Source organism: Sinocyclocheilus rhinocerous, unplaced genomic scaffold (genome assembly GCF_001515625.1).
Source record: "Sinocyclocheilus rhinocerous isolate Xijiao unplaced genomic scaffold, SAMN03320098_v1.1 scaffold564, whole genome shotgun sequence".
Lineage (NCBI taxonomy): Eukaryota > Metazoa > Chordata > Actinopteri > Cypriniformes > Cyprinidae > Sinocyclocheilus > Sinocyclocheilus rhinocerous.
The window spans coordinates 1,750,604-1,778,397 of NW_015645070.1; the positions used below are offsets into that span (position 1 = coordinate 1,750,604).

General features: G+C 36.7%; 1 protein-coding gene and 1 pseudogene across 1 annotated transcript in view; both read left to right on the forward strand.

Moving 5' to 3' along the window:
• LOC107705360 (WD repeat-containing protein 27-like) overlaps positions 1 to 2,987 on the forward strand; it is a 52,569-nt pseudogene extending 49,582 nt beyond the window's left edge.
• Positions 2,988 to 14,667: 11,680 nt separating this feature from the next.
• LOC107705413 (thrombospondin-2-like) overlaps positions 14,668 to 27,794 on the forward strand; it is a 23,381-nt gene continuing 10,254 nt past the window's right edge. Inside the window, exons 1-10 of the mRNA XM_016508690.1 lie at positions 14,668 to 14,880; positions 15,728 to 15,798; positions 16,154 to 16,707; positions 17,183 to 17,267; positions 19,263 to 19,459; positions 21,295 to 21,435; positions 21,533 to 21,626; positions 22,825 to 22,995; positions 26,619 to 26,795; positions 26,978 to 27,151. Of these exons, the coding sequence (XP_016364176.1) occupies positions 15,732 to 15,798; positions 16,154 to 16,707; positions 17,183 to 17,267; positions 19,263 to 19,459; positions 21,295 to 21,435; positions 21,533 to 21,626; positions 22,825 to 22,995; positions 26,619 to 26,795; positions 26,978 to 27,151 (1,660 nt within the window). The 5' untranslated portion in view covers positions 14,668 to 14,880; positions 15,728 to 15,731. The remainder of the gene's footprint in view (positions 14,881 to 15,727; positions 15,799 to 16,153; positions 16,708 to 17,182; positions 17,268 to 19,262; positions 19,460 to 21,294; positions 21,436 to 21,532; positions 21,627 to 22,824; positions 22,996 to 26,618; positions 26,796 to 26,977; positions 27,152 to 27,794) is intronic.

Below are 27,794 nucleotides of genomic sequence, written 5' to 3' on the forward strand. Positions count from 1 at the left end.
GTCACTGCAAACATAGCCTGACTAAAAGCTTTATATCCTAAAGAGGCTATTCTAACTATATTAAACGATCCCCCTATGAGCTAAAAACAAACATGTAAACATGTCTACAAGTTATTTATCGTTCAGCTTTCGTTTTGAAGATTTGTGTTTCTTCCTTCCTTAGCCTTCAGCCAGTGAACCTTGCAGTAAATCAGGTTATGAAACCTGCGTCAAAAAGTACGATATTTTGCATTCTGATTTATCGTCAAGTTGCTTTTAAAACCATTTAGGCTGACGTATACTCCTGTGGTACACTCAATGAAAAGAAGATCTGGATGCATGGGAAAGGGAATTCTTCCCTAACTCATTATTTTTTATGTAGATTTTATGATGGAAACTTCTTTCTGCATTCTTCCACACAACAAAATGCATCTGATCCAACTCTAAAATTTTTCACTGAAATACTTAAATATCTTCATAAAATAAGCAACAATAAGATTTTGTACTAAGCACTGTATTTCAATTACCAATTCTCACTATTAACTAGCATGCATATTACTAGCATATTGGCTGTTTATTAGTACTTATAAAGCACATATTAATGCCTTATTCTACATGACCATATTTTAGATTCCTTAACCTGACCCCATACCTAAAATTAACAACTACCTTACTAAGTATTAATAAGCAGCAAATTAGGAGTTTGTTGAGGCAAAAGTCATAGTTAATAGTTAGTTAATAGTGAGAATTGGACCTTAAAATAGATCCTTTTTTTCTTTCATTCATACTGAAATGGTTTTTGTTATATTCAAGTGTGAATAGTTGAATGTTTATTCAAATTACACACAAATCACACCTTGTTTGTTTTAGGGGTGATACAAGGTTTCCACCTTCATGAAAAACCTGGACATCTTGGAGAAAATTATTGTTTTTTGGCCTGGTGAAGCCAAGAAATCGAATGATTTCGAATTATCTCTAAAAGTCATTGTAAAAGTCAAGGAAAAGTCTATAATCATATTATTTAAAATAAATTTGTTAGAGTGTAGTCTCTAGAAAATTTTTTTTTTTTTTAAATCTACACCAAGTAATTTTGAGATTGGAAAAATCATGTATTTTTGCTCAAAAAGTGTGCTAGCATAGATAATATGCATGTATACCAGTTCTTAAATCATTATACTTGTGTATGTACTGCTTTAAAGTACAAGTACAATGATTTTGCATGGATGTAAACATCTCACTGACTACAGTAGTTTAAACACACTGTTATGAAATTAAACTGGAGGAACAATGAAATGCTTCGATATATCAATATATTCTGAAAGGTGACTGCACTGACAAAGCATTTGCTATATGGAGATGTTTTATCTCTAATCATTCTCAGATCAAATTCTCTGATACTGAAAACATCTGGAACTAAATGTGACCCTGGACCACAAAACCAGTCATAAGGGTCAATTTTTCGAAATTGATATTTATACATCATCTGAAAGCTGACTAAATAAGCTTTCCATTAATGTATGGTTTGTTAGGTTAGGACAATATTTGGTCGAGATACAACAATTTGAAAATCTGGAATCTGAGGGTGCCAAAAAATCAAAATACTGAGAAAATCACCTTTAAAGTTGTCCAAATGAAGTCCTTAGCAATGCATATTACTAATCAAAAATTAAGTTTTAATATATTTACAGTAGGAAATTTACAAAATATCTTCATGGGACATGATCTTTACTTAATATCCTAATGATTTTTGGCATAAAAGAAAAATCAATAATTTTGACCCATACAATGTATTTTTGGCTATTGCTTCAAATATACCCCAGTGACTTAAGAATGCTTTTGTGGTCCAGGGTCACAAATATGTTTTTTACCAGACCAGATAATATAAGCCCAGAGGCAAATTCATTTTTCCTTTCAAAAGACTTTACTGTGTCTGTAAATGCAGGTATGTGACATTCTCTGTTCAGAACCCACTCCGGACCACTGCCAAGACAGTTTCATGTCACTCTGTAAAACCTGACTGGACAATCTCCCACCTATGACAAAGCCATGAGGTCATTCTTCTAAAACCCTCCAGGCACCTTGTGGTGGTTAGATCCTTCACCCTGCGGGACTGCGTCACGACACACTTCTGAAGTTTTGCTTCTGATTTGTGTCTGTCGAAACATAAGAATCCAGATTTGGTTTGATTCCAGTAAACAAACTTCTGATTAAATGGGGTTTCATAACTAAATGGCTAATTGTCTTCAGGAGAGCACAATTCAAAGTGCAGGACATAAAAGTTTCAGAACATTTTTATTGGCAAATATAAATAAATGAAAACCACCGATCCTTTTACCCCATCATTAGGATGGCAGATGTGTTGTTATAAAATGTAATGTTTCTGTTTTGTCTGTGGCTTGCGACAATTTTGGATTACGGAATTGTCTGAACAATGCCATTGATTGTTAAACGGCACTTTTGGAATTAATAACTGCAAACAAGCACTTAAGTTCACTTGAATCATTCAAGACCTCATAGATAGAATAGACAGTTTTATCATGAACTTATTCACGCAGTGACAGGATGTTTCATGAGTGAAGTCTTTTTTTTTTTTTTCACAGCTGTTGACTGGAACACTTGATGGAAAACTGGCTTTGTTTCATCCGGCCGAATCTCTCCTCCCTTAAGTGTGGGATCTACCCCAACGGCTCAGTTCTTACCTCAAGTTCACCGATGCTGCAGACTAATGAAAGTCTTACATCAGTCACGTTGAGATTACTGTGCTGGCGTGCCACCTCTGAGACCTACATCATGGACGGGATCTGTGATTTCATCATTTCAGCTGCCACTGACAACCTACAGATGTGACAACATGCTCACGCCCTCAACCGCGAAGCCAAAGACGCACCCTCAGACAAAAGACCATTGAGCTTTACATAGCAACACGTTCTCATGCGCTGATACACATACTGTACACACACTATGCTTATGCACAGGTTCATATGTTTATTTGATGTGTAATATTATTTGCGGCAAAGTGATAATAAAGTAGTAGTATCTTGATTGTACATCTTCTTTTTAGAATGGCTTATTTTGTATTAAATGTACTTTACAGTAATTTGAGACCCCAAATGATTTATTTTCAAGGTCCTCCCCTTGCTTTGCTTTGAATGAAGGTGGATGGAAGGAGATCGTTTTTAGGTGAGTTTATGTTTTAGGTTTGGTTTTGCATAAATGAAAGGCTATACACCAGAGCCACTTCCCATTATCTTTCAGTCTCACCAGAATCAATAGAGTGATGAGAGCTATAAATGACTAAATATATGTAGACAAGACAACTCATGATTCAGTATGTAAAGAGAGACTCCTTGCAATACAGTGTGCAAATATTGCAATGATGTCATCATTATGTGTTACTTTGATATTTCATTCTATGGAAGTCAAGGGCATCCAAAACTGTTTGGTTACCAACATTCTTCAAAGTATCTTCTTTTGTGTTCCACAGAAGGAAGGAAGTTGTACAGGTTTGGAACAACATGAAGAACGCAGAATTTTCATTTTGGGTGAATTATCCCTTTAAGATTATTGTATAAAGCTATGTCTACATTAATCAGGATAGATTTGAAAATGGCGTTTTTGTTTCAAAATGCTCTCTGTCCACACTAGCATTTTCTGAAAGCTTCTCATCCACACTGAAATGTCAGAAAAAGCTAAATTCGCCTTACTACACGTGTAAAACCTGATAAAAGCTCACTAGATATAGACAAAGGCATAATGAAGTTATCAATTCTTCTGGCAGGATTATTTTATCTTTTCATCTTTGCAGGAATGTGGTATGAAGAGTGTACAGATTTACATATGTGACCCTGGACCACGAAACCAGTCATAAGGGTCAATTTTGTTGAAATTGAGATTGATACATCATCTGAAAGCTGAATAAATGAGCTTTCCATTGATGTGTGGTTTGTTAGGATAGGACAATATTTGGCCGAGATGCAACTATTTGAAAATCTGGAATCTGAGGGTGCAAAAAAATATAAATATTGAGAAAATTGCCTTCAAAGTTGTCCAAATGAAGTTCTTAGCAATGCATATTACTAATCAAAAATGAAGTTTGGATATATTTACGGTAGGAAATTTACTAAATATCTTGTATCTTAACCTAATGATTTTTGGCATAAAAGAAAAATCAATAATTTTGACCCATACAATGTATTGTTGGCTATTGCTACAAATATACCCGTGCTACTTGTGACTGGTTTTGTGGTCCAGGGTCACATATCTTTAGCAATAGTGTGAAAGTGAATAGCATACAACAGACACAATACAAAACAGACTATATAGATAATATTGTATGTATACGTCACGAGTCACGACTAAACATGCGTCATCATTTTCAAATACCTCCATTTTCACAGTCCACACTACAGCAAGAGCATTTTCAGATGTATTTTTTGGAGATCATTTTCAAAAAACTTTGTTTTTGTTAACAAAAATGCCATCTTAGTGTGGACGAAAGGCCAAAACAAAAGAGAAAAGGTTAGTGTGGACAATGCCAAGTCAATGTAAGATTTTAAACTTTTAAAATGATTGCAAATTTTTATTTCTGGTTGCATTTGCTACTATTTTAGTCGTAGGCTGGAGCACTGGTATTACTTTTACAAAAACAAAAATAGACAGCATACCCGAGACTGACAATACTAAACAAAGTTTGAGTGATCTCTGTACTTTAAGCATTTCTGCGTGAATCATTTGCACAGGTTTAATACATATTGTATGGTTTGGGCTTTCAAACAAAAACCTAACCAAGATGTTTGAGGAACAAATTACATTTTAACATGATCAGAGATGGGATGCTCATCTGAAAGCAATACATGTATTGTGTATATCTGGCGCCAAGAGATCTTCAAATAAGTGATAGAGAAGAATGTTGAGTCTTTAATGATGGGTGGTGTCCTGGCAGCATTTCTGCGTCAATAACTTTTCTGAGGTCATTCTGTTCTCTGCCCATTTAGCAACTATCCCATAGAGAGTTATCTTTAGCAAAGCACATTTTGCAACAGTTCATATTGACTCTCTTGATTGTTAATATTATACCTTAGTATTTATGTACAACAAATAATAGATTTGCATAAAAATGCCAAGATATGTATCGTATCCACCTATAGCATAAATTTTTATGCTGCATTTTCTGTTTCCTTTGGAAATGACAATGTACTGTGGGTCACATTTTTTGTTTTGAAAGTGTATGAAATATCAAGATAAAACGAAAGAAAAGTCGATTTTTTTTTTATGTTTTATTTTGCCGCAAGTTCTAAATGTGAATGGAACCAATTCAGCAGTTTTTGTTCATTGTTATGAGTCATTACAGGAAAATATTTTCACCCCATATGACTTCAGGCAATAGCTGAGGCAGTTTTCTAGTGGTTTTATGTTTGATCTCTACTTTTGAATTAAAGAAAAACAATAACGCTTCAACTTCTCTCTAATTGGGTTTGGCTGCTTTTCCTAAACAAAGAAGCTGTGCACTTCTAATGGTAAACAGAGTGATGTCAAATATGGATGCACTTAACTACCTCATGATAGTCTGTTTCTGTGAATAACAAATTCTGGTGAAGTCTGTGTGTGAGCTACTTTCAGAGACCTGGTTTTTACAAATATGCTCCTAACGACTCCAAGTTTATGACAGGATGCTGAAAACTTGCTTTGGCGATGTGTGAAATGAGCTGTCAAAAAAACAAATGGAGAATAAATTGAGATTACTGAATTGGCCACAATGTTGTTCTTATTACAGCAGCCAATGTAACTTAGTACAATTATAAATAATAAAAAGATTTTTAAAAAAAGACATAAACCTGTTCTTGATAGTTGTTCATAACCTCTGTTTTCATATAAAATTTTGTTGTTCTTTGCTTAGTTGGCATTTTCAATCCATTTATAGACTTAAATTTACACTATAAATTAAACCTGACTCCACCTCAGTGGCCTGAAAGATTGTTCCAAGTCGTTATGATTTGTAAAACATATTTTGGTGCTTTATTTCCCTCACCAGTTAACAGACTCAAGGGTAATGAATAAACTTTCCCACATTAGCCTTATATCTGTAAGTTCATTCAAAGGATGTTCCTTCATTCTGTCAGTACAGGATGGAATTCATTTATTTTAGATATGATGCAGGAGAGTGAGGAGCACTTTATCAAAGGAGGTCTGCACTTCTGAATGATGAGAGAAAGACACATCGATGTGTGGGTTTGTATATGCATGACTCTGCCAGGAACAACTGTTCTTCTTTACTTTTTAAAGGCATTAGTTCATTCGCTTATTTTCATGTGTGAGATATGCAACTGCTAGTTCAATTTCAATGTTAGTTTGCTCTGCAGAAGTTATTTTCTTAAGTAGTTTTGTGTTGTTTGCTTACATGGAAGCCCATTTCCACCACAGAATAAAAAATAAATGAACAAAAAGTTAATTGCGACTTTTTATCTCACAATTCGGACTTTGTTTCTTGCAATTCTAAGTTTATATCTTACAATTCAGACAGAATTGTGAGTTTCTAATTTACAATTGCAAGATATAAGCTCAAGAAAAAGTCAGAATTGTGAAATAAAAAATCATAATACCATTTTTTTATTCCGTAGGAGAAATGGAAAAAAAAAAATTCTGAGATGTAAATAGGAATTGCAAGAGAAAAAGACAGACTTCTGAGTTTAAATCTCACTAATCTGAATTTTTTCTTATCTTGCAAACAAAGTCCAAAGTATTTTTTTATTATATATATATATAGTGTGTGTGTGTGTGTGTGTGTATATATATATATATATGTGTGTGTATATATATATAATGTTTTATATCCCTATATAATTTTACCATTTAATTTAGGAATATATCTTATATAAGGCTGTTTAAATATTTTACTGGAAAATAAGACAAAAAAGAAAACGATATATAAGGTTCTTTTACATTAAGGTGTAAATGAACCCTCTGAGGTTAGGTCATCAGTCCCAGGAAGTTCAAGACTTCCATTAGCAGCACAAATAAAATGATTCAGTTATTATTATTCATATCAAGCATATGGTGTACTAAACTACGGTCAGTGTACGCAGAATGCAGCTGTGAGACGTTTCTCGTAACTGAAGTCATTTGATTGCATGACCTCTGCCACAAAATATTTTTAAGACTCTCGCTTTTAGATTCTCTCCACCAACATACAATATTTACTGCTTGTCAGTTTTAACAAAGTCCAGTTCTGATATTTTAGCTTTATGCTGCATGTGACGCTTTGGAGAGAACTCTGAGAACCGTCTGAACTCTCTGATGTCTAGATGCTGGGTTACATTGATAAAATGATCACCAGACGGCCAAACGGAACACTGGATCAGGCAGTTTTGCTTGCTTTCCCTGCAGACAGTGACTGATACTGAAATTAGGAACAGATGGATGCAGCTGCTGAACTTGACATGTGGGAAGTCAGAACAAAGACATAACCATGAGAGTGTGTGTGTGTGTGTGTGTGTGTGATAGATCACCAGACTTTAAAGATGTCATTTTATCATTTCATTTATCATATTTTTCCTGAGGTCCATTGATGTTTAATAAATCATAAAAACATTTGACATATGCTATCTTTGACATTTACACTTAACCTTTAGAAATTAATGTGGAAACTGTATTTGACCCCATTGATTTTCATTCTATGGACAAAAAAAACATATAGTTTCAGAATGGCATGAGGGTGAGTAAATGATGACAGACTTTTCATTTTTGGATGAACTATTACGTTAGGTTTCCGTTATTTCCAAGTTTAAATTAAAAACAATCCAGCCTTTCAATGTGGTCTCAGACTTTTGGATCCCCTGTAAGAGAAAACAGTCAGACCCTTAGATACTTTATTGCTCTTTTCAAATAATAGCATGTTAGTTTAGGGTGGTTTTACATTGAGTTGTGTGAGGTTAGGTCATCAAGCTCTCAGACTTCAACACTCGATTACAATGAACATTTCTGTTCTTTTTATTTGTATTGTCCATATTGTGAGGGAAAGTGTATGCGGAAGGCAGCTGCGGGATGTTTCTTGTAACTGAAGTCATTTGATTATGTGACCTCTGCCAGAAAATATTTTTTAAACTTGTCAGATTCTCTCCAACAACATACAAGTTTTTCCTACTTGTCAGTTCTAACATCCAATTCTGAGACAATGAAAAAACATTCTGAACTTTAAAAAGAAGCCGTGAATAGACAACGTAAAATGTAATTTTCAAAGATATGAATTATTATTTTTTATGTCAATCATAAAGAATTATAAACATATAAGAATTATTCTTCTTGCCTAATTGGAGGAAAATATGAACACTAGACACTACAGGCAAGCAAAATATTGCTGTTGTAGATTATTGCTGCTGCAAAGCAAGTACAGGAACTTGCTACTGCCAATACATATGCTGATATGGTGCTGTGAGTATTTAAGACATACTGCTGCTGCACAAATAGCATATATACTGTAATAACACACAGCATATCTGTACAGATGGAGCTGGGGAAGGTGGAGACTTTCAGAGGAACTCTGAAAGCACGCTGCGGAATACTCTAGTGCAGTGGTCGCCAACCCGTCGATCGCAATGACTGGTAGATCTTTATCACTGTCCCAGTAGATCCCGAAAAAAAACAGTAAAATAAGTACAAAAATGCATTACATTACTGGGGTTATATTAATGTATCACTGAAGGGAACTGTCTTGAGAAAAGTTTCGACGGCAATAGCATTTTCTTCTCCGTATAAAGCGCAACTCTGCTTTGTTTACATTTCCCGCATAATTGGGCTACTTTAACACGGTTTCCGCGGGTTGTTGTTCATGTCCGCGGGTTGAAGCGACCCCAATAACGTGATATTTAGTACCTGGAATGTGAATTTTACTGGAAGATCCCCGCCAAAAAAACGTGTATTTACAGGGGAACCCCCCTCGAAACGCGATTAGACTAGTTTTATTGCGAAAACCTGGCAACCCTGTTCATAGGCGCCACCTGCTGTCAGAGAGTGCGTCTCATTCAGACCTGCTGCTTTTGTTTCGCGCAGATGTTTTATGTAGCAAATAAATAAATAACACCTAAAGTCAGACCATTCTGTTTTTGTTTTAAATCCCGAAATTAACCTAAATCAAATAAAAAACAACTGCCCGGTGCAGATCATGATTAAAATGCAGTGGTTGCCTCTAATTTCAAATGGCTAGATATTTTTGTTTAAAGCCAGTTTGTTTGTTATAAAGCAAATAGCCAATAAATAAATTTGCTTAAAAATCAGTATCAGAATCCAATTTGCTAGTAAAAAGAAAAGAAAATCTGAATTCTGAATCAGCTATGATCGGCGCATCCCTAATTAAAATACTAAGTAAAAGGCCTCAAATTTGAAGTACAATCTGGGATGTCTTTTTCTATCAATTCTTCAATAGGTAGATCTTGTCTTTCATAAAGGCCGAGGTCAGGGATCTTGGGCCTAAAAAGGTTGGTGACCACTGCTCTAGTGAATGCTATCCAGCTATTTAAATATAAAGCAGCAAGCTTATTGGCTGCATATGCAACAATCAGCTTGTGCGAAGTAGTTTAATGCTGTGAATATAATCAGGACCCATCAGCCTGCGCCAAATAGAGTTTCAAGACAAAACTTGGCATATATATATTCTGAAGGTTTTTATGGAGGGGTTTATTCATATAACATTAGACTGATTTATGTAAAATTTTATTCCTTTTTCAAATGGTGCTATGTAGAACTATAGGAGGAACCCCATTCTCCTCCTTAGATTTTAGCTTTGTTACTCCACTCTCTATGAATGGGAGTTTACTACAATGGCAAAAGCTGTTTTGAATCACTTTTATGCTTTTCTGATGTCAAAAAGTCTCGTGTGGGAGCCCTGGAATATTACCTTATAGGGGCCTTGGGGGCAAAAAGGTTGAGAACCATGTTCTCTTCAGGAAATGCACTGTATTTTAATGTCATTTTTAATCCTTTCCCCGACTAAACTAAGAGACTAAGAGAGAGTTAGAGAACTTTTAAAGAACTATACAGGGGCTTAACAGGTTCTTTATACGGTAGCGGTGCTATATAGCACCTCAACCACCCCAAAGAACGGCTGAAGAAACAATTTGTGTGGTGTGTGTGTGTGTGTATGGTAACAATAAAATTAATAAATAATAAATAATGCATTGAAAAAATGGCTGTTGACATATATGTTTACATACATTTTATAGACTTGATATTCATAGATATTAGTAGAGAGATGAACATTTAAGAGCCATTTATTCTTCAACCATTCTTCAAACCAAAATTGATCATGGAACTGAACTCTTTGACACTGAAGGAGTGCAGCTGAATGCTGGTATGCATCTGACATGAATACCACGATTTAAACTAAATAGGACAGGAAGTAGTGAGGATTTTCGCACTGGATCTTCAAAGTCTGAGAAGGAGAGACAGAGGAGCATGTATGTCTTGCATTTGTGTTGTAGACTAGATAGTTTTTTTAGTGGGGTGGGGGCGAGAGAAAAAGGAAATGAAGATGAGAGGTGCTTCCCATTCAGACTGTTAGTAATGCAGCATTGCAGCACCTTCTGTGCCCAGGGACCCAGGGCCAGAGCTCCTCCTTCCCAAACCGGCCTATTCTCTCACTCTCTCTGTCTTGCTAACTTTCTCTCTTTGCCTCTTTTTGTTTAAAACAGAGTCAGAAAGTTCCAACTCAGATTTATTTTATAATGCTATTGTTCGTCGTAAATACAGTAACTTTCTTCAGGCATGGTTTGGTTTCTGTGCAGAAGAAAAAGGAAATCAACAACTGGATGGCATTCAGATGCGTTCAGCATCATGAGCCACAGGTGTGACCAATCATTTTGACTCCTTTGTGTCTCATACTGCATATAATTGGAAAATGCTGAACAGCTGTTCCCCTATTGGTTAATTAACCCTTTAAAGGATTCGTGCATGCAAGAAAATGCAAGCTTACAGTGTCACAGATTTATTATGAGCTGGTAAGTGATATATAATCTGCAACTGGAAGATTAAAGCCTTGCTAAAAATGAATTGTCATGCAACTCTTTGAATTTCCATGTAGCTACATGAGTTTTCTGCATTGTGCTGACAGATGTTTCATTCATTTTGCAGCAGTAATGGGAAGTTCGAATCATTACTGTGAATCGATTCATTCAAAAAGTTTAAGAATCAGTTTCAGCGTAAAGTCTTGTGCAAGCTATTTATAATGGTTTTTTTTAATAAAATTTTATTAATTCTAATAATATTTGAATTTATTATCTCTCATGGTTTCATTATAACATACATTTAATTTAGAACTGAAATACAATTTTCATTTACATTAAACCACTAATTTTAATCTCTAATCTAATTTCTTATCTGAAAGGTTTATTCACACTTAAATAAAATGCTTTTAAAGTAACTTTCACAGATTCCACCATATCAATGAAAAATTGGTTCAATCCAAATCCATTAATGCATATCTGATTATGAATTGTTCTAGTTTCAGTGAGTCAGCAAGATTTAGTCCGATTCGTGAATCCTTAAAAATATCCAACTTAAATTAACAATTCGTTCATGATTCAGATAACGCTTGTTACGTATCCGGTCCATGAACTTCCGTCTGCTAGCCATCAGAGGTCACCCTTTCCATTTCATTGACTCTCGCACTACACACTGTTGCATATCACCCCGGACTACATATCCCATCATTCATTACACTGATTGCACACAGCACTGATTGCACACAGCTGTTTCATATCACTCACTCACTATTTAACACTCAATCTCACTCCTTTCTAACTGCCAAGTATTGTATGCGCTTATCGCCAGCAGTGATAGCTACTCTACAGAGCCCTCGTTAGCTTCCTAGCCTAGCCTAGCCTAGCCTAGCCTTGTGTTGTCTTGTCTTGTCTTGTCTGTTTTTTCGGTTTCTGATCTTTGCCTGTTGTCCTGGATTTATCCCTTTAGTCTCGCCCTTTTGATTCTGTTCGCCGTTCGTTGACCTTCGCTAGCCATAGGATTATTCTTGTGTCTTGTCCGTCATATACCTGTTTGCCATTGTTCGACCCTGCCTGTGTTTCTGACCTCTCTGCTTTAAATAGAGCTTGCACATCTCACGTCTCGTCAGCCCCGTAACAACGCTACTCAGCAGACCACTTTTCTGTGCCTGTTCAAAGAGACAATTCTTTCCCCCTGAGAATATCTTGAAAAGGTCCATTTTACAGTCCAACATTATGTAAAGAGTTCCTTATGAAGCACTTTAGTTTAGTTTTATGGCACACTGTGTGATTTTGACAGATGGATATTCAGCAGCATGAAATCAGAAGTCTATTTATCTGTGCTTTGGTAAGATTCCTCCATCTCTGCTCTGACGCTCATCTCCAACACATAATGGAACATTCCACCTCCTGTGGGTTCTTCACAACTTACGTAACCTGCTATCAAATAAGCAATAAGTATTTTTTTGAATACCACAGATTCTGAAGGTAGAACGATGGTAATAAAACACAGGTTAAAGGAGTCTGGCTTACATAACCTCAGCATACCATTGTTTTAATTGAAGAAACTCAGTGAGGTTTTTCTGAAAGAAAAAAACCCCCACACAAAATACATGCATGATAAAAACACCTTCAATTATGCACCAATAAAAAAGGTTTATATATGTGAAAACAAGCGAAGATGTACGTATATTACAAATTGATTTATGCAAAGGTTAGGTGGCCTCTTGGGTGCACAAGAATGGACTAACATGAAGATGCTGCAAAAATCGTCACAGAGATGACAGAATTATCATGACAGAGGCACCAGTGTATAGAGAAATATTATGGGACTAGAGATGAATCTGAGGGAAATCCTGTCCATGTCACACTAACCCAGTTTTGATACGCACTCATTCAGCGTATGGAAACTGGTAGAACTAATGTCAACATCCCAAGTGATATTCAATATGTTTAGCTGTGATGTGTTTTGATAGCGTGCATGTTTGCTCAGCTCTGGATGAAATATCACTCTCTGTGGCTTGAATGGAACCACATGAGACCAACAGACTCTTACTATTAAATGGCAAAATAAGCATTTTGAATTGGCCAAGTGGTACTTCCAGAAGAAATCTTTTGAAAGATGGCACAATATCTAAGACAAACCAATTTTCTCAAATGATTAAGTCTCGTCACGCAATATCTTTGCTTGTGCACTGAATTAGAATTACCATTGTGACATGGAGAGTTATGTTTGTCTCTAACTTGGATATTGGTAGTTTATGAACATAAGATATCAAGTCATCCTTGGTTTGTCTTTCTTTCTGGGTTCTTGGGAAACAACATTTTGTTGCATGACGTATTTTAGCCCCATTGTTTGAAACCATGCAAACCTCTAAATAAAATTCCTGGAATCCTTCAACTAGTGAAATATATGAGATATTTTGTATTGACACACACACAGAAATCTGCACAAAACCAGATTTTCTCCAGACTTTCCAGACACATGCACCAAAGAAGCCATAAATTATCCCCTTTTTGGGGATAACTACTATGTCCAAAGTGTGCGTCCAGAATGGCAAAAATCTTTCCTCAATTTACAAACATATACACTGTTCACACATGTGAACAAATATATTCAAACAATTTATAGATTAAAAAAATATGCACAATGTACATTTTACGTTGGACTGGTATTCATGTATTTTTTCAAAGTCTGACTTTATCATAACAGTAGCTACTCATTATAGAATAATTAATATAATAATATATTTTCATGAATAACTTTATGTAAGGAATAATTGACGACGGGCCGCCACTTTTGATCAAATTAATGCATTTTCTTTTTCAAAAACAAAATCTGGTAGCACACTCCAAATAATCCTGATAATAAGCATAAACTTGATGTTATGCTAATAGAGGAAAGCAGAGTTGTATGATATTACCAGCAACTAGGAACAGTTTTCTCAAAGTCGCTTTCCTATTTTTTCTCGCTTCATGATCGCTCGAGCTGGGTTTCTTTTACGGCAGTGTGAAATAGAAAATCCGGAGTGGATGGATAGCCGAGCGGTTACAGAACACTTTGAGCGGCGGGGGAATCCCTGTGGCTCCGCTCCTCTCATATGTGCTGCTCCAGAACAGCTGTTAGTCTGCGAGTTTCTTGGTTTCGAACGAAATAATCTGTCATATTTTCGAACTGTTTGGGGGTAGGCTACAAACTAAATTGTTTTGTCATATTTTCGAACTGTTTTTGTTGGCGAGAAGAAATATAAGTCAAGTTTAATTACTTCACTTTAATTAATTCTCAACCTGTGATAAGTTCGTTGCTCTTTTACTACCACAATGTTGTTGAAGTGCTGAATGTTGCTGGGTTCTAAAACACCGAAAATGCATAAAATCGAGTACCGGTAGCTAGAAATGACAGTTATTATTTGTAAATATTGTTAAATGTATGTAAACAAATATTTGTTTAGAAAAGTATTTGTATAATAACTTACATTATATCTGACAGTGAGTGGTTGTATTCGCGAGTCTCTAAAGCATCTGTCGCATCTTGCGCGAGCATGTTTCTCTCCACATCTCTCAATGTTCCACCTCCCAGCGACTTTGGCTCGGAATTTGGACGCGAAGACGTCACTGCAGGGGAGGACAGGAGGTTTCACTGCATTGGTAGGCTACCGGCATGACATTGTAGGATGGGAATCATATAATTCAGCCCCCTCAGCAGGTCCAGGTTTATATCCGAACCTGAATGACATGGTTCGGACTGAACCGTATAAAGGGCATCAGTCCACTAGTTCTCAGGCCACTGAACTGAAACCCTGAGCCGTGTGGATGTTAGTATTTGTCCAGAAGACCTTTTTTTCTCAACATTTTTTGTCTTGTAGGACATATAGACTTTGTGCTGTTTCAGTTGGTTTGCACATTACAACAGGTGAGTCTTGTTTACGTCAGAGCATTTTTATACTTTTTGACACCATAGACTTGACTAATTAAAATTTTCTCAGTGAAAATAATGATTATTTTCTTTCGTTTGAAACTATGCTTGAAAGACTGTCACAAATGTCTTCATTTTGTTAGACTGCTGCAGTTAAACGCTTTTAAAGACCTGTTGCTACTGCACTCAGCAAGTGTTCGGGATGTCATCTAATAAAAATGCATAAACCGTTTTTAACTTGAAACATTTTAATGCCTAATTGCACATAAACGTCAGTTTGAAGCATAGTGTATCTATTTATTGATATTAATTTACTTAATGGTGTGTCCATTTACTTGGACTTGTTAGTAAGTGTTATTGATGTATTTTTAAACAGTTGTGAATTAGGCTATAAATGAAAGTTCAGAATGTGAACTTTTACACAGCTGGTTTAAAAAGTCACATGATCACAGATGTTTAATTAGCCTATACACGTTGCCCCTTTGAAAGATGATGTCAAATCTCCTTAAAATTTTATAATTGAGACACATAAAATTGTTAAAGGGTCTATTATAATTTCTTACTAAGATTGGTCTGTAATGTAAAGCCAAAGAATGTGAAAACAGGAAAACACAAAGCCCCTATTTGTAGAAGTGTTGTTTAAATAATATTTTATTTTATTTTAATAGTTTTTGTTGCAATTTTTTAATTGGGTCTTATTGCCCAACTGAGCTTTTTTTTTCACTCTGTATAAAACATTGTTAAAGGCATGCGATATGTTTCATTAGACTATCAAATGAGTATTTGGGAATAAATGGGTTAATAAGATTTTATGTTTTTATATAATTGTATGTGTATTTTAAAGGAGTATGATACTCAGGAGAAATTTCTACTTGCTGCCTTTGCTGTTACTATGCATCAGAGCACTACCTCAAGGTAAATCCATGATCCACCTGCTCCTAAATTGTTTATAAATAAATAGTATTTAACATAATTTTCTGTCTTGCTATTGAGGTTTACTTGCACATATCTAATTCTGAAATTGAGATGTCCATATTACACAACTTGCCCATTATTCTCTGTGCCTCAAAGCACATCTGTGTTTGATTCATTAATAGAATCTGTATGTGGCATTCAATGCAAAACAGCTTTCAAATAGTTTTGATCTGAGATTATGTAATATTTTCTTGAAAATTGTAATGGGCTTATCTAATCATCACATAAAATCTATCTTGTGTTCTCGCATAATCATCTGTACTATGCTGAAATGCTTATGTTGACTCATTCAAAGATGGCCATGTGGAAGATGAATCCATCTTCGACCTTTTCAAAATCAGCAGCATCAGCAGAAAGACGATTGGTGCCAAGCTCTTCAAGGGCCACGACTGGGACTCGCCTGCATATCGCTTCATCCGCTTTGATCACATCCCTGCTGTGAGCACCCCGGCCCTCCATCAGATCCTAAAGCAGGTCCAGAACAATGAGGGCTTTGTGTTTGTGGCCACCATACGACAGGACAAGGGCTCCAGGGGAACCCTGTTTGGTCTGGAGGGCCCCAGTGGGAGCCGTCAGTTTGAGATTATGTCCAATGGGCGCGCCAACACGTTGGATCTACTCTACATGGTCGAGGGATCTCAGAATGTGGTGTCCTTTGAGGATGTGGACTTGTCTGATTCGCAGTGGAAGAACATTACGCTGTACATTCACGGAGAGAACGCTCACCTCTACGTAGGCTGTAGCCTCATTGACAGCGTGATCCTGGATGAGCCTTTCTATGAACATCTGCGGTCGGAGGGCAGTCAGATGTTTGTGGCCAAGGGATCTATCAGGGAAAACCACTTCAGGGTAAGAGCAGTTCTTCTCGATGAACATCATCTGAACTTCATTCACTGCTTGTTATGGAATTCCTGCATAAGTATTTTTCTGTGCTGTGAAAAAGGGAAGAAAACCCTTTTTCGAGTATCGAGAAATTCTATACTGTTTTTTTAAATAAAATGGTAAAATGATTTATCTATCTGTCTGTCTGTCCGTCCGTCCGTCCGTCCGTCCGTCCGTCTGTCTATCTATCAATCTATATGTAATAGAAAGACAAAAATATTATTAAAATTTTATTATATATATTTTAATATAAAAATGTGTATTTTTGTTTCTTGAGATAGATAGATAGATATTTTATAGGAACAGTGTTCTTGATTAATGTGGACTGTATGCTACAAATTCACTACAGTTGTGGCAATTTAAATCTGATTGAAGAAAAGGGTCATACGTTTTCTCAATTTGACATTATTATTGACTGGTAATAATCTCTGTCATTTTACAGGGTTTACTACAGAATGTACAGTTCCTTTTTGACACACCAATAGAGAACATCCTAAGAAACAAAGGTTGTGTGATCGCCAAACCTGGTAAGTATTCATTCATACTTCTTAAACGTGAAAACTTTAAAGGTCATGGAAAACCACAGAAAGTTCTTAAAGCATGTTCACTTTAAGAGTCTGATTTTATGACCTTTGGCTTATTAATGTTGGACTAGTGCTTCAGGGCTGAGATTAGGCTCTCATAATGCTTGAACTCCTGAATCTTCTAGGTTTCAGAAGCTCTATTGGATTTATTCTTTGCAGTTCAGGATCAAATTTGTTTTAAGAGGGTTGGTATGTTTTCCGTTGGATTCAGTTTTCATTTTAAGCTTTTCTGGCTTTCACCTAAGTGGGTCATGAAATCTGCAGATCAGAGCTGTGGAAATTTCTGACCATATTACATCAAGTTTATGGGAAATGCTTGTGTTAGTGTGGTGGTATAAGGGTCAACCAGTTTGCACATGCCATAAAGAGAATAAATATTGTCATATACATTGGCAGGGTGTTCTTTAAGAGAAGGTGGAAAAATGGAATAAGTACATACTCATAATTTTATACACACACTAGTAAGATCACAAACTGGCTGGTTTGACTGAAAGCTTTGGTTTCCAGCTAGGGCTCAACACTCTTTGGACCAGTTTTTGAAACATTCACTTGCCCTTTGTGGATTATAGTTACATTGCCAGTGGCAATCTTACTTTTTTGTTCCTATATATCCTTTTTTATACCTTGCAAACAGCTTTGGAATCATTTGGATTTCTATGAAGTATACTGTGTTCTTGCTGCAATTTTAATCCATAATGTTTTGCATCAGAATCCATTCTTTTGCCCCACCAAAAAAATTAAAAAAATTAAAAATTTTAAAAGTACATTTGAATGAACAATATAAATGTTTTTTCCACCAAATACAAAAATAAAATATATTTTTTAAATGTGTATTATAATGGGGGAAAAAAAGTAAATATAAAATTTTATATTTGATTAAAAAAAAAAAACTTGCTGGATTACAGTTTAATGCAGAGAAGACTTTTGAGTCTATTATAAACTCATCCCTAGAGCTGGCTGACTTTTGTGCTGGAATAAGTAATACGTTTTAGACCGTGACAAAACTAATCCTTGTGTGAGATGTGAGGGTGTGAGTGTTTCTCTAGCACTGCTGTTTCAGTTCCTTTTAATTATAATTGAATAAGTATGCATAGGATATGTGCAGTCAAAAAGGCTTCCATTTCCATTGCCAACACGGATACATGCCAGCTGCTGAGCGTTATGGATGCCAGTACAGAGGTCTCTATAAACTCTCTAGTGCCCCAGTTTAGGAGTGCCACGTATAGCTAAATAAAAGTTAAAGTGAACTGCACAAAAGCCTGCCTAGAAAGTCACTGAAACAGACACGCGCACACACTCATTTTCCCAGCGTTGACTGAAAACCCCAAGAGATTTGAACGAGTTCAACAGTCTCTAAAAAGCTGCTAACCCTGCATGAGTCTCAAAGGAACCTCTGGAGGTAACAACATGGCTCTTGATTTATTGTCTCCTGTCCTCCATTAATCTGGAGAAAATTTACGCAAATGACCCCAAAATGGCTGCAGATATCTAATGGGAGTTTTGGCGCAATGGACAGCATTCCTCTGCTGTTGCGTATCCCATACCCCACCACCTTCCTCCTTTTGCAAGACTTGCTTTGAAAAATCACTATCTTTCTTTAAATGTTACTTCAGGGTAGCTTCTACGCATTTATTATACTTATGTCAGAAATATAGTGAGAGAATGATATATTCAAGTGTGTGGGTTGTGGAATATCCTACAAATCTGTTAAGTGTTTTATAATCCATGCACCGCTATAAAATCTCAAACATAGCTGCTGTATTTTGCTTATTCATTGTAAAGGCTTATGGGGCCACTTTAATGTTGTATTCATTTGCATGTATTATTTCAAATTAAAGTCCTTTTACTTCCTCTTTATTTTTAGGGACATTTCTGAAGTAAAAAAAAATACAATTTAAACAATAAAATTTTTTGACTCTGCATTCCTTTCTCTCTCAGAGGAAGTTAACGTGGTTAGTGAAAGTACAGAGACTGTGTCTGTTGGTATGGCCATCTCTACCAACTTCATTGGGCAGAAGGAAAAAATGGCATCGGATGTGTGCGAGCGTTCCTGTGAGGAAATCACCAACATGGTCCAGGAGCTCAAAGGTCTCCGTATTGTTGTGGGCAATCTCATCGATGGCTTGCAGAAAGTGGTAAATGTGTTTTACTTAATTAATGTGTTTCATTTGAAAGAGTATCTGAAACTGAGAAAGAACACAAAGTAAAATCTTTTTTCCCATGCAATTGCAATGAATAGGGGCTGAGGCTTTCAAGCATCAAGGTCACAACAGCACCATAAAAGTCTCATAAAAGTAGTCCATACGACTTGTACACTATACTCCAAATCTTCTGAAGTCATACGATAGCTTTGTGTGAGAAAAACACCTTGAAAGCCTCAATTCTCATTCATTGTAACTGCATGGAAAAGAGTGACCATTACATTTCTCTATGTGCTCCATGGAAAAAAAGAAAGTGAAGCGATTTGAGCGTACGCTAGTATCTATACTAATGCTTCATTTATTCATTCAAAGTGATATGGAACAACATGCGGGTGAATAAAAATGCTTGTTTTATTGATCTGAAATGTACACGTTATTTCATAAAGCCCCAATGTTTAGGTTGGTGGCCAATCTGTGATTAGGAGAATTTTATTACAGATTAAATATCTGACCGTGCAAGCAAAAATTATTTTAGTCTAAACAGAACCATTAAAGGAAAACAGGGCTAAAGAGGCAGTGGAAAACGTGAAGATGTGGGCTGGGGTTTTATGGTTTGTTTTAGAGGGAGATAGGAAGTGTGAATAGGAACCGAGTCGTGTCTGGCAGTGTTTAAACAGCCCCTTTATCCTCCACTGGGAGCTTCTCAGTGATGAGGGAGTCTGGGCATAATCTCTGAGAAATCCAGCCGCTGGATGCTGCGGGTCCCAAAGGCTCTTCCAGACCATGTGGTGTTCTGTTTCACAGCCTAACACTCATGACTGCTACCTATGCATTTTGTTCTCACTCACACATGCACAAATGAATTCATCAGCACACACTGAATGTGGTTGTGTTTTTAGTGTGTGTTATTGTATGTACTTAGTGTGCTTCAGAAGTTAATAACCTTTTCCCCCCTTTTGCATTCCTCTTGTTAGTTTTTTCCCTTCCCTCAGTCTCTTGTTCTGTCTCTTTCCTCTTTCTCAACTCTTTACTCGTGGCCACAGATGCATGATAGTTTTTGCTAACACATCTCAGGACTGTAAAGTTCTAGTTTGGGTGTTCTTTTTCATTTATTTTTTAAAAAGAAAGAAGAAAAAGGGAAACTGGCAAAGATTAACAAATCACAAATCTGAAAAGAGAATTTTTGCATTCAAACATTGCATAAGTGAAAAATAATATGATTTATGTTGCAAATGTCAAATCATAAGCATAAGACAAGTAAATTACATGTAGATCAAAATTTACTTGAGGACACTTTACTTCTGCATGGTGGTCAACCAGAAATGTAAATTGGGGTATATAGAAATAAATTAAATTTTAAAATATATTGAAATAGAAAACCGTTCTAAATTGTAGTATAATATTTAACAGTATTACTGTTTTTACAAATAAATGCATACTTGGTGAGCATAAGAAACTCAAAAACTTGTTTTTAAAATCTTACTGAACCCAAGCATTTGAACGGTAGTGTACATGGAAATCCTTAAGAAGCACAAAGTTCTTCATCATTTTCCACAGGTTAACACTGGAAATAAACTAAAGCATGGCAATATGATAGCAGAAAATGCAAAGTTATTTCCCAGGTCAAGAGGAGAAAATCATCCCAGATTTCCTAGGGCAGAGCTTCCTGTTCTTTGGGGTCAAGGACATAAATCCCCTTCTATACAGAAGTGCGCTCATTCCCTTTCAGTTTAAATCACCTCTATTTATCTACATGTGGAAGACATTGACAGAAGTATTGCCTCCCATTGACCATTTGTCCATCTGTCTTGCTTGCATCTGTCGGTTAGACTGAGGAGAACACCGTGATGAAGGAGGTGCTGGGGAACATGAAGAACATCAAAGACAAGCGCATGTGCTGGCAAGACGGCCGTCTCTTTGAGGATAAGGAGGACTGGGTTGTGGACAGCTGCACCAAGTGTACCTGTCGGGTAGGAAGAACTGTGACGTATGATGAATGGGAGAGAAAGAGCGAATGGCAGTCTACTTTTGTTCTGACTCTTTATGCTTTATGACTTTATGTTGAAGGAATCAAAGATCGTATGCCATCAGATCACATGTCCTCCAGTATCCTGTGCCAGCCCCACTTTCCTAGATGGTGAATGCTGTCCAGTGTGTCTGCGTGAGTAACATTTCTGACACATTGCTAATATTCACACTCTCATTTTCACATCATGTCTACAGGGTATGCACATTCAATCTAGAGATGCGCTGTCTGAAATAAAAAAAATTTCTTTGCTAATATCATTTGTGTGAATTGTAATTTAAATACCTGAATTTTACATCAAAGCCAACTTGGGATGCTTCTCATGCTAACCTTGTGTGGAAATGTTTTTTTTAAATTGTCCATGCTAGTTTTATACCCGTGGATTTCCCTAAAATTCATGTCTTGGGGCAGATGCACACATACATTTCTGTTAAAAAGTAGATTTCTATTTCAAATAAATGCTATTCTTCAAATGTTCTGTTCATCAAAGAATAATGAAAAACACTCCCAAGCACAGCCATTTTCAACTAATAATAAGAAGAAATCTTTCTTGAGCAGCTAATCAGCATATTATTATGATTTATGGATCATGTGATGCTGAAGACTGGAGTAATGACTGCTAAAAATTAAAGGGGTCATATGATGCTTTTTTAAAGATTTTTATTTTGTGTATTTGGTGTAACAGAATATGTTGACATGCTTTAATGTTCAAAAAACACATTATTTTTCAAATACTGTACATTATTGTAGGTCCTCTATGCCCCACCTCTCTCAAACGCTTCGTTTTCTACAAAGTCCCTCCTTCCGACAAGCGCAGTCTGCTCTGACCATCACAGAAATAAATTACATTTTAAAGTGTATTAAAATAGAAATGAATACTTCACAATATTGCTGTTTTTACTGTATTTTGTTCAAGTAAATGCAGCCTTGGTGAACATATAAGGCTTTTTTTTAAACATGAAAAAAATCTTACCGACCCCAAACTTTTGAACGGAAGCTTATACAGGCCAGCTTTGCAGAGAAGCTTTTCCCTCATTTTATGGTACAGAACTGTTATTGTTTTAAAACTGCTTGTGTTTGCCAACCACAAATTTTTATTATCCATGAGTAACAAGCATTACTGTATGTTCCCATGCTCTGAAGTGGGTTGAGAAAGATGATGTCATGTATAACTTAAGCTCCAAAACATCAGAAGCAAAGAACAATGTTGCCTTTGCTTTTTAAATATACTAGCAACAAAGAGCACCATGATGGGTGTGGTGGGGTTAGAATGAGGTGAATTGTGCCTAAAGTTAGCAGTGCTAAATGTGCTTGTACATTTATGTGTGTACAGCTAAAGACAGCGAAGATGGCTGGTCGCCTTGGTCTGAGTGGACGGAGTGTACCGTTACATGTGGAACAGGCACCCAGCAAAGAGGCAGGTCATGTGATGCCACAAGTAACCCCTGCAGTGGCCCCTCCATCCAAACCCGCAGATGCAACCTGGGAAAATGCGACAGTCGTGGTGAGACAGCCAGTCTTTGTTTGACTGTTATAAACTGCACACTTTCTTTCAACACCTATTCTTTGGTCATATAGAGGCATTTTGGACACCATTTTCCTGTCTGTTTTGTCCATAAAGTCTGAAACCTTGGAAGAAAACCACATAACAGCGGTTTAAGAGGTATTGGATTAAATCATGTTGCTCGTGACCTTAAGAAATGTGGTAGGTCACACCATAACTGCAAGTGCACAGTTTGTTCTCTCACTAATTTGTTTCAGGTGTATCAGCACATCAGAGATAATTGTGATAAGTAAAAGTAATGCACTCATCTGTAACGTCTCCACAGACCAGAGTGAAAGAGTTTGTGTTCTAAACGAAGTAGAAAGAGAGATCTGAAATGCAGCTGTCACAATATCTAAACAGCTGTAAAAAAAAATAACGGAAATGGAAGAAAAAAGAATCGGATTCACCAAGACTTTGGTTCTCGGTTTAGTTCCAGCCAAAATCTCTAAATCTTTATGGGAAAAAATACTTATTTTGGCTGTTGTTTTTGTTCTTTTGAGCTTTTGAAGGAATAATTCATCCAAAAATGAAAATTCGGTGATTTACTCATGTCGTTCCATACTTGAATGACTTTTCCATGGAAGATAAATGAAGAATGTGCTGGTTGCTCTTTTAATGCAATTACCATGAGTGAGGTCTGATGCTTTTAAGCTTCAAAATGATGCAAAAGCACAATAAAAGTGTCACAAACAACACTGAGTGGCGCTAAAAGCACATTTAGTTTTATCCGAAACAGATTCATGTGAATCTGGAAACATATTATGTTGGTGGTTGAAAGTATCATAGTAGTTTGGAAATGAACTGCATGAAAATAAAGCTTTATACATCGATAATCCACACCTTTAATCATTATTTGTGTAAACAAGATTTACTAACATCACTGATGGTCATTTCAGCTGGAAACAGCAGTGAATTGCATGTATAGGTAAATTTTTGGTGTTTTGCAAAAATGTAGGTTGAGGCATGTTTATGACCGTTAGTTGGTCACAAAAGTAGTTAAACAATTTGTACATAATATTGGAAGTTTTCTAAAAAACCTTCAATACCTTTGTATAAGGGTTTGAAAACACATTGAATATAGTGCATAAATTGTATGGATCACTTTCATGATGCTTGTTTTATGGTGCTTTTTTTCCTTTATAAAGTTGAAAATGGAAAAGAGCAACCAGTACAATTTGACAAGTTTTTTTCCTTTTATGTTCTTCAGAAGAAGTAAATTCATATGGGTTTGAAACAGCATTAGAAAATTTCATTTTTGGGTCAACTAATCCTTTAAAGCGGGTCAACCAAAAATCATTGATTTCAAGCAAGGCCTTAGCAACTATAATAACCGCAGAAGCCCCTGCCAACCATTCGCATTGGTAGTAGACTGAATGACACACAAGTGGTAAGCGGTAATCCTACTATGGCTAGCACCCTCTTACCTACATTTCATCAAATCAGTTGTTACTACTAATTGAATGTTACATCACTCAACTGATGTTCGTTAGACAAACTGTGATTTTAAGCCATTCCATTCCTGACCTGATTTTGTGGCAGTTGGATAATTCTGTAACAACATGGGTGTTTTCTTTCATCATCTGTTGTAAATATTTATGGAGCGTGTGCTAATAGATAAACTCCTTTCCATCAGCGAGGGAACGACCTGGTATTCATCGCTTATGCTCAGTGAGGTTTTAATGAGCAGCATATGGCTCTTTGTGGTGTACCAATGCTAACTCTGGTTTACGGTGGACTCAAATGTTTTTTTTATAACTACAAATGTTACCAGCTGGTATCTTGGACAGCAATGGACAAACTGGCCTTTGCTACAATTACCGCTCAACAATAACCATAAGTATTCATATGTTAAGATTTTTTAGATTTATATAAAATGAATCACAGTCTTTCTCCTCGTCATATTGTCAGTCCGTATACTCATACCCATGTGGTCGTGGGAACAGAATACAGCTGACAGTGTGTGAGGAGGCACACTTAATGCTCATTGTGTCACCACTGGCCAGATTATTGAGTCCCAAAGAGACGATGAGGTGATGGGTCCAGAATTGTAGGCCAGGTGGTCATCGCTTCATCAAGTTTATTGGCAGTCCCGCCCTACGTCATTCCTGGACCTCATGCCTCTGGACTTACTAATATAAATGAAAGATGTCATTGTTTGTGTGAGTTTGTTTGCTTCTTTAACGCTGCCTTCAAGTCATGTTAGAATGATCGTATTTATGGGATGAGTGCACATAAACACCTCCACAATTTTGTTTTAGCCCCAACTTTCCATTGGCAGTTTGGTTTCAGTCATGGTTAAGTTTTACTTGTGACTATTACAGTACAACTTCTGTGCTGTTGATAAATCTTGCTGGAAAACACAAAAATTATCTTATTTTAATAATATATACAAGTAAAGCTTTATTCAGGTCTAATGTATGTTGAATTAGGGGTAAACAAACGCCTTAAAGGGGTCCCAAACTGCCTTAGTCTTTTTATTTTGTACTGTTCTTTGAGGTCCACTTATAATATTATCAAGATTTTTACATCAAAAAACATCATAATTTATAATAGGCTATTTTCTGTTCTGTTTTTAACCCCCTCATCAGAACGCTCTGTTTGAATAGGTGTGGTGGATTGTAGACTCAGAAGTAAACGCCCACTGCTATGATTGGCTAGCAGTTGTTTATGTTTGACAGCCTACATCCTTCACAGATGGACGCTGCAGTGATTTAGGTTAAAAACGCAAGAATACTCAGTAAATATCAAATGATCTGTTTAACAGACAACGCAATAGTGATCACGTAATAAAAACAGTTACTGTCAGATCCAGTATAGTCGGCACAGCATCATCTTTCAGTTTCAGTCTTTCTGAAAATCCCACGTCGAATTGTGCCTTGTTTGTATACGAATCCATGGTAAAATTAAGTGAACATAGGACCGAGTTCTTACTGACGCGGTCTGGTTCTTCATTAAAAATAAAGTTCTTCCACTCTTTCCTAATGTTGGGATCAGAAAGAATGCAATGCTAAGACTGTTTTTCTACAAGATGCACTGCACAGCATCTTGTTGTCTTTGGAACATCTTTATCTTTTGATTTCTGTGTAGACCTGCGTTTGCCTCTTTCGTTATTTACACTACATGCACAAGTCAGTGGGTGGGGCTAAACAGGCAGTGATGTAGAAGCAGGAGTTGATCTACCTCTGCGGGGGCGGTGTTTAGCCACACTATTACATCATAAAGTGGTACATTCCACAACCTGTTGTTTTGGCAGACTGGCTTCAATATAAGCTGTTTATAGACTAACAAGAAAGTTTTGAGTTCTGAAAATTACAGGATGTTTTTATAGTACGTATAATGACCTCTTATATGTCAAAAGATCAAGGGAATTTTGGCCTCTCAGTTCATGACCCCTTTGACTTTGCCAATAAAGCGTAAGAGAGAAGAGAGAAATATACCCTACCTTTAAAAAGTTCACTTGGACGCACATCATATCGTAATTATGACTTCCAAACTCAAGAGCAGAGTCTTCCACAAGCACTCAAAGGCAGCATCTACCATTGTTTTTGATAACCATGCCAGTTCTCTGCCTTTCATTATAGTCCGTCAAGATGGTGGTTGGAGTTTGTGGTCCCCCTGGTCGTCATGCTCTGTGACGTGTGGAGAGGGACAGATCACGCGAATTCGCCACTGTAACTCCCCTGTTCCTCAGCTGGGAGGAAAGGACTGTGAGGGCAGCGGGAGAGAGACTAAAAAATGTGAAGCCAAACCCTGTCCGAGTGAGTACTGGGAGCCTTGCACTTCTTAATTTATGTATTAAACTTAGTCTTGTGAAATGAAGCTAAGACTATATTATACCGATTTGCATAGTGTGATCTTGGATGAAACCATTTAAATGGATAATTTGTCTCTGTAAACTCTTTTATATTCAGATTTTTACTGTATTCTCTTTGTCTTGTAGTTGATGGAGCCTGGGGCCCATGGTCTCCTTGGGCGATCTGCTCTGCCACCTGTGGGGGAGGAACAAGGACACGAACACGCGTGTGTAACAGCCCTCATCCGCAGTATGGTGGCAAGAAATGCCCAGGGGAGTCCAAGGACACTGATTCCTGCAACAAACAGGACTGCCCTGTTGGTATGTTACCTTGCAATATTTTTATTTATTTATCACTCTACACATATTCTCAGGGCTGGATTTACGAATAGGCATTCTAGGCACGTGCCTATGTTCGCTCGTCCAGGGGGGCCCAAACACAATGAAGAGATATATAATATTATTGTTATACTATGGGCTATCTACAACAGTAAAAGAACCAAAACCCCAGAAGACATTGAGCAAATATATATAACAAACAATAGGGTAAAAAAATTACAAACTATTTCCATGTCTTCCAACTTTTTTATGTAGGCTACGGAAATCACGCTTTCTTTCTCCCAGTCTCTCTCACAGACGCACACACAGTGCAGACACGCACACGCGCGGAGACATGAACAGAAACTTCTTGTCAGCGCTGCCCCGCGAATTTATCAATAAAATAGTTTTGCAGCTGAAAAGCAAAGACATTTCTCAGTTGCGAGGTTCTTGAAGCAGTTTAACTTAAAGATTCGCTATTAGTAGATGCTGCTGCTGAACGCTGCTGAGAGACGCACAGACGCAGGTATTCACTCGCGCTTAATCTCTCTTTCGCGCTCTCTCTCTCTCTGTAATAACCGCATTAGACTGCATTAATAACTGCGTTAGCCTGCATATCAATGGCTCAAGCCTCCGTTATTAGCTC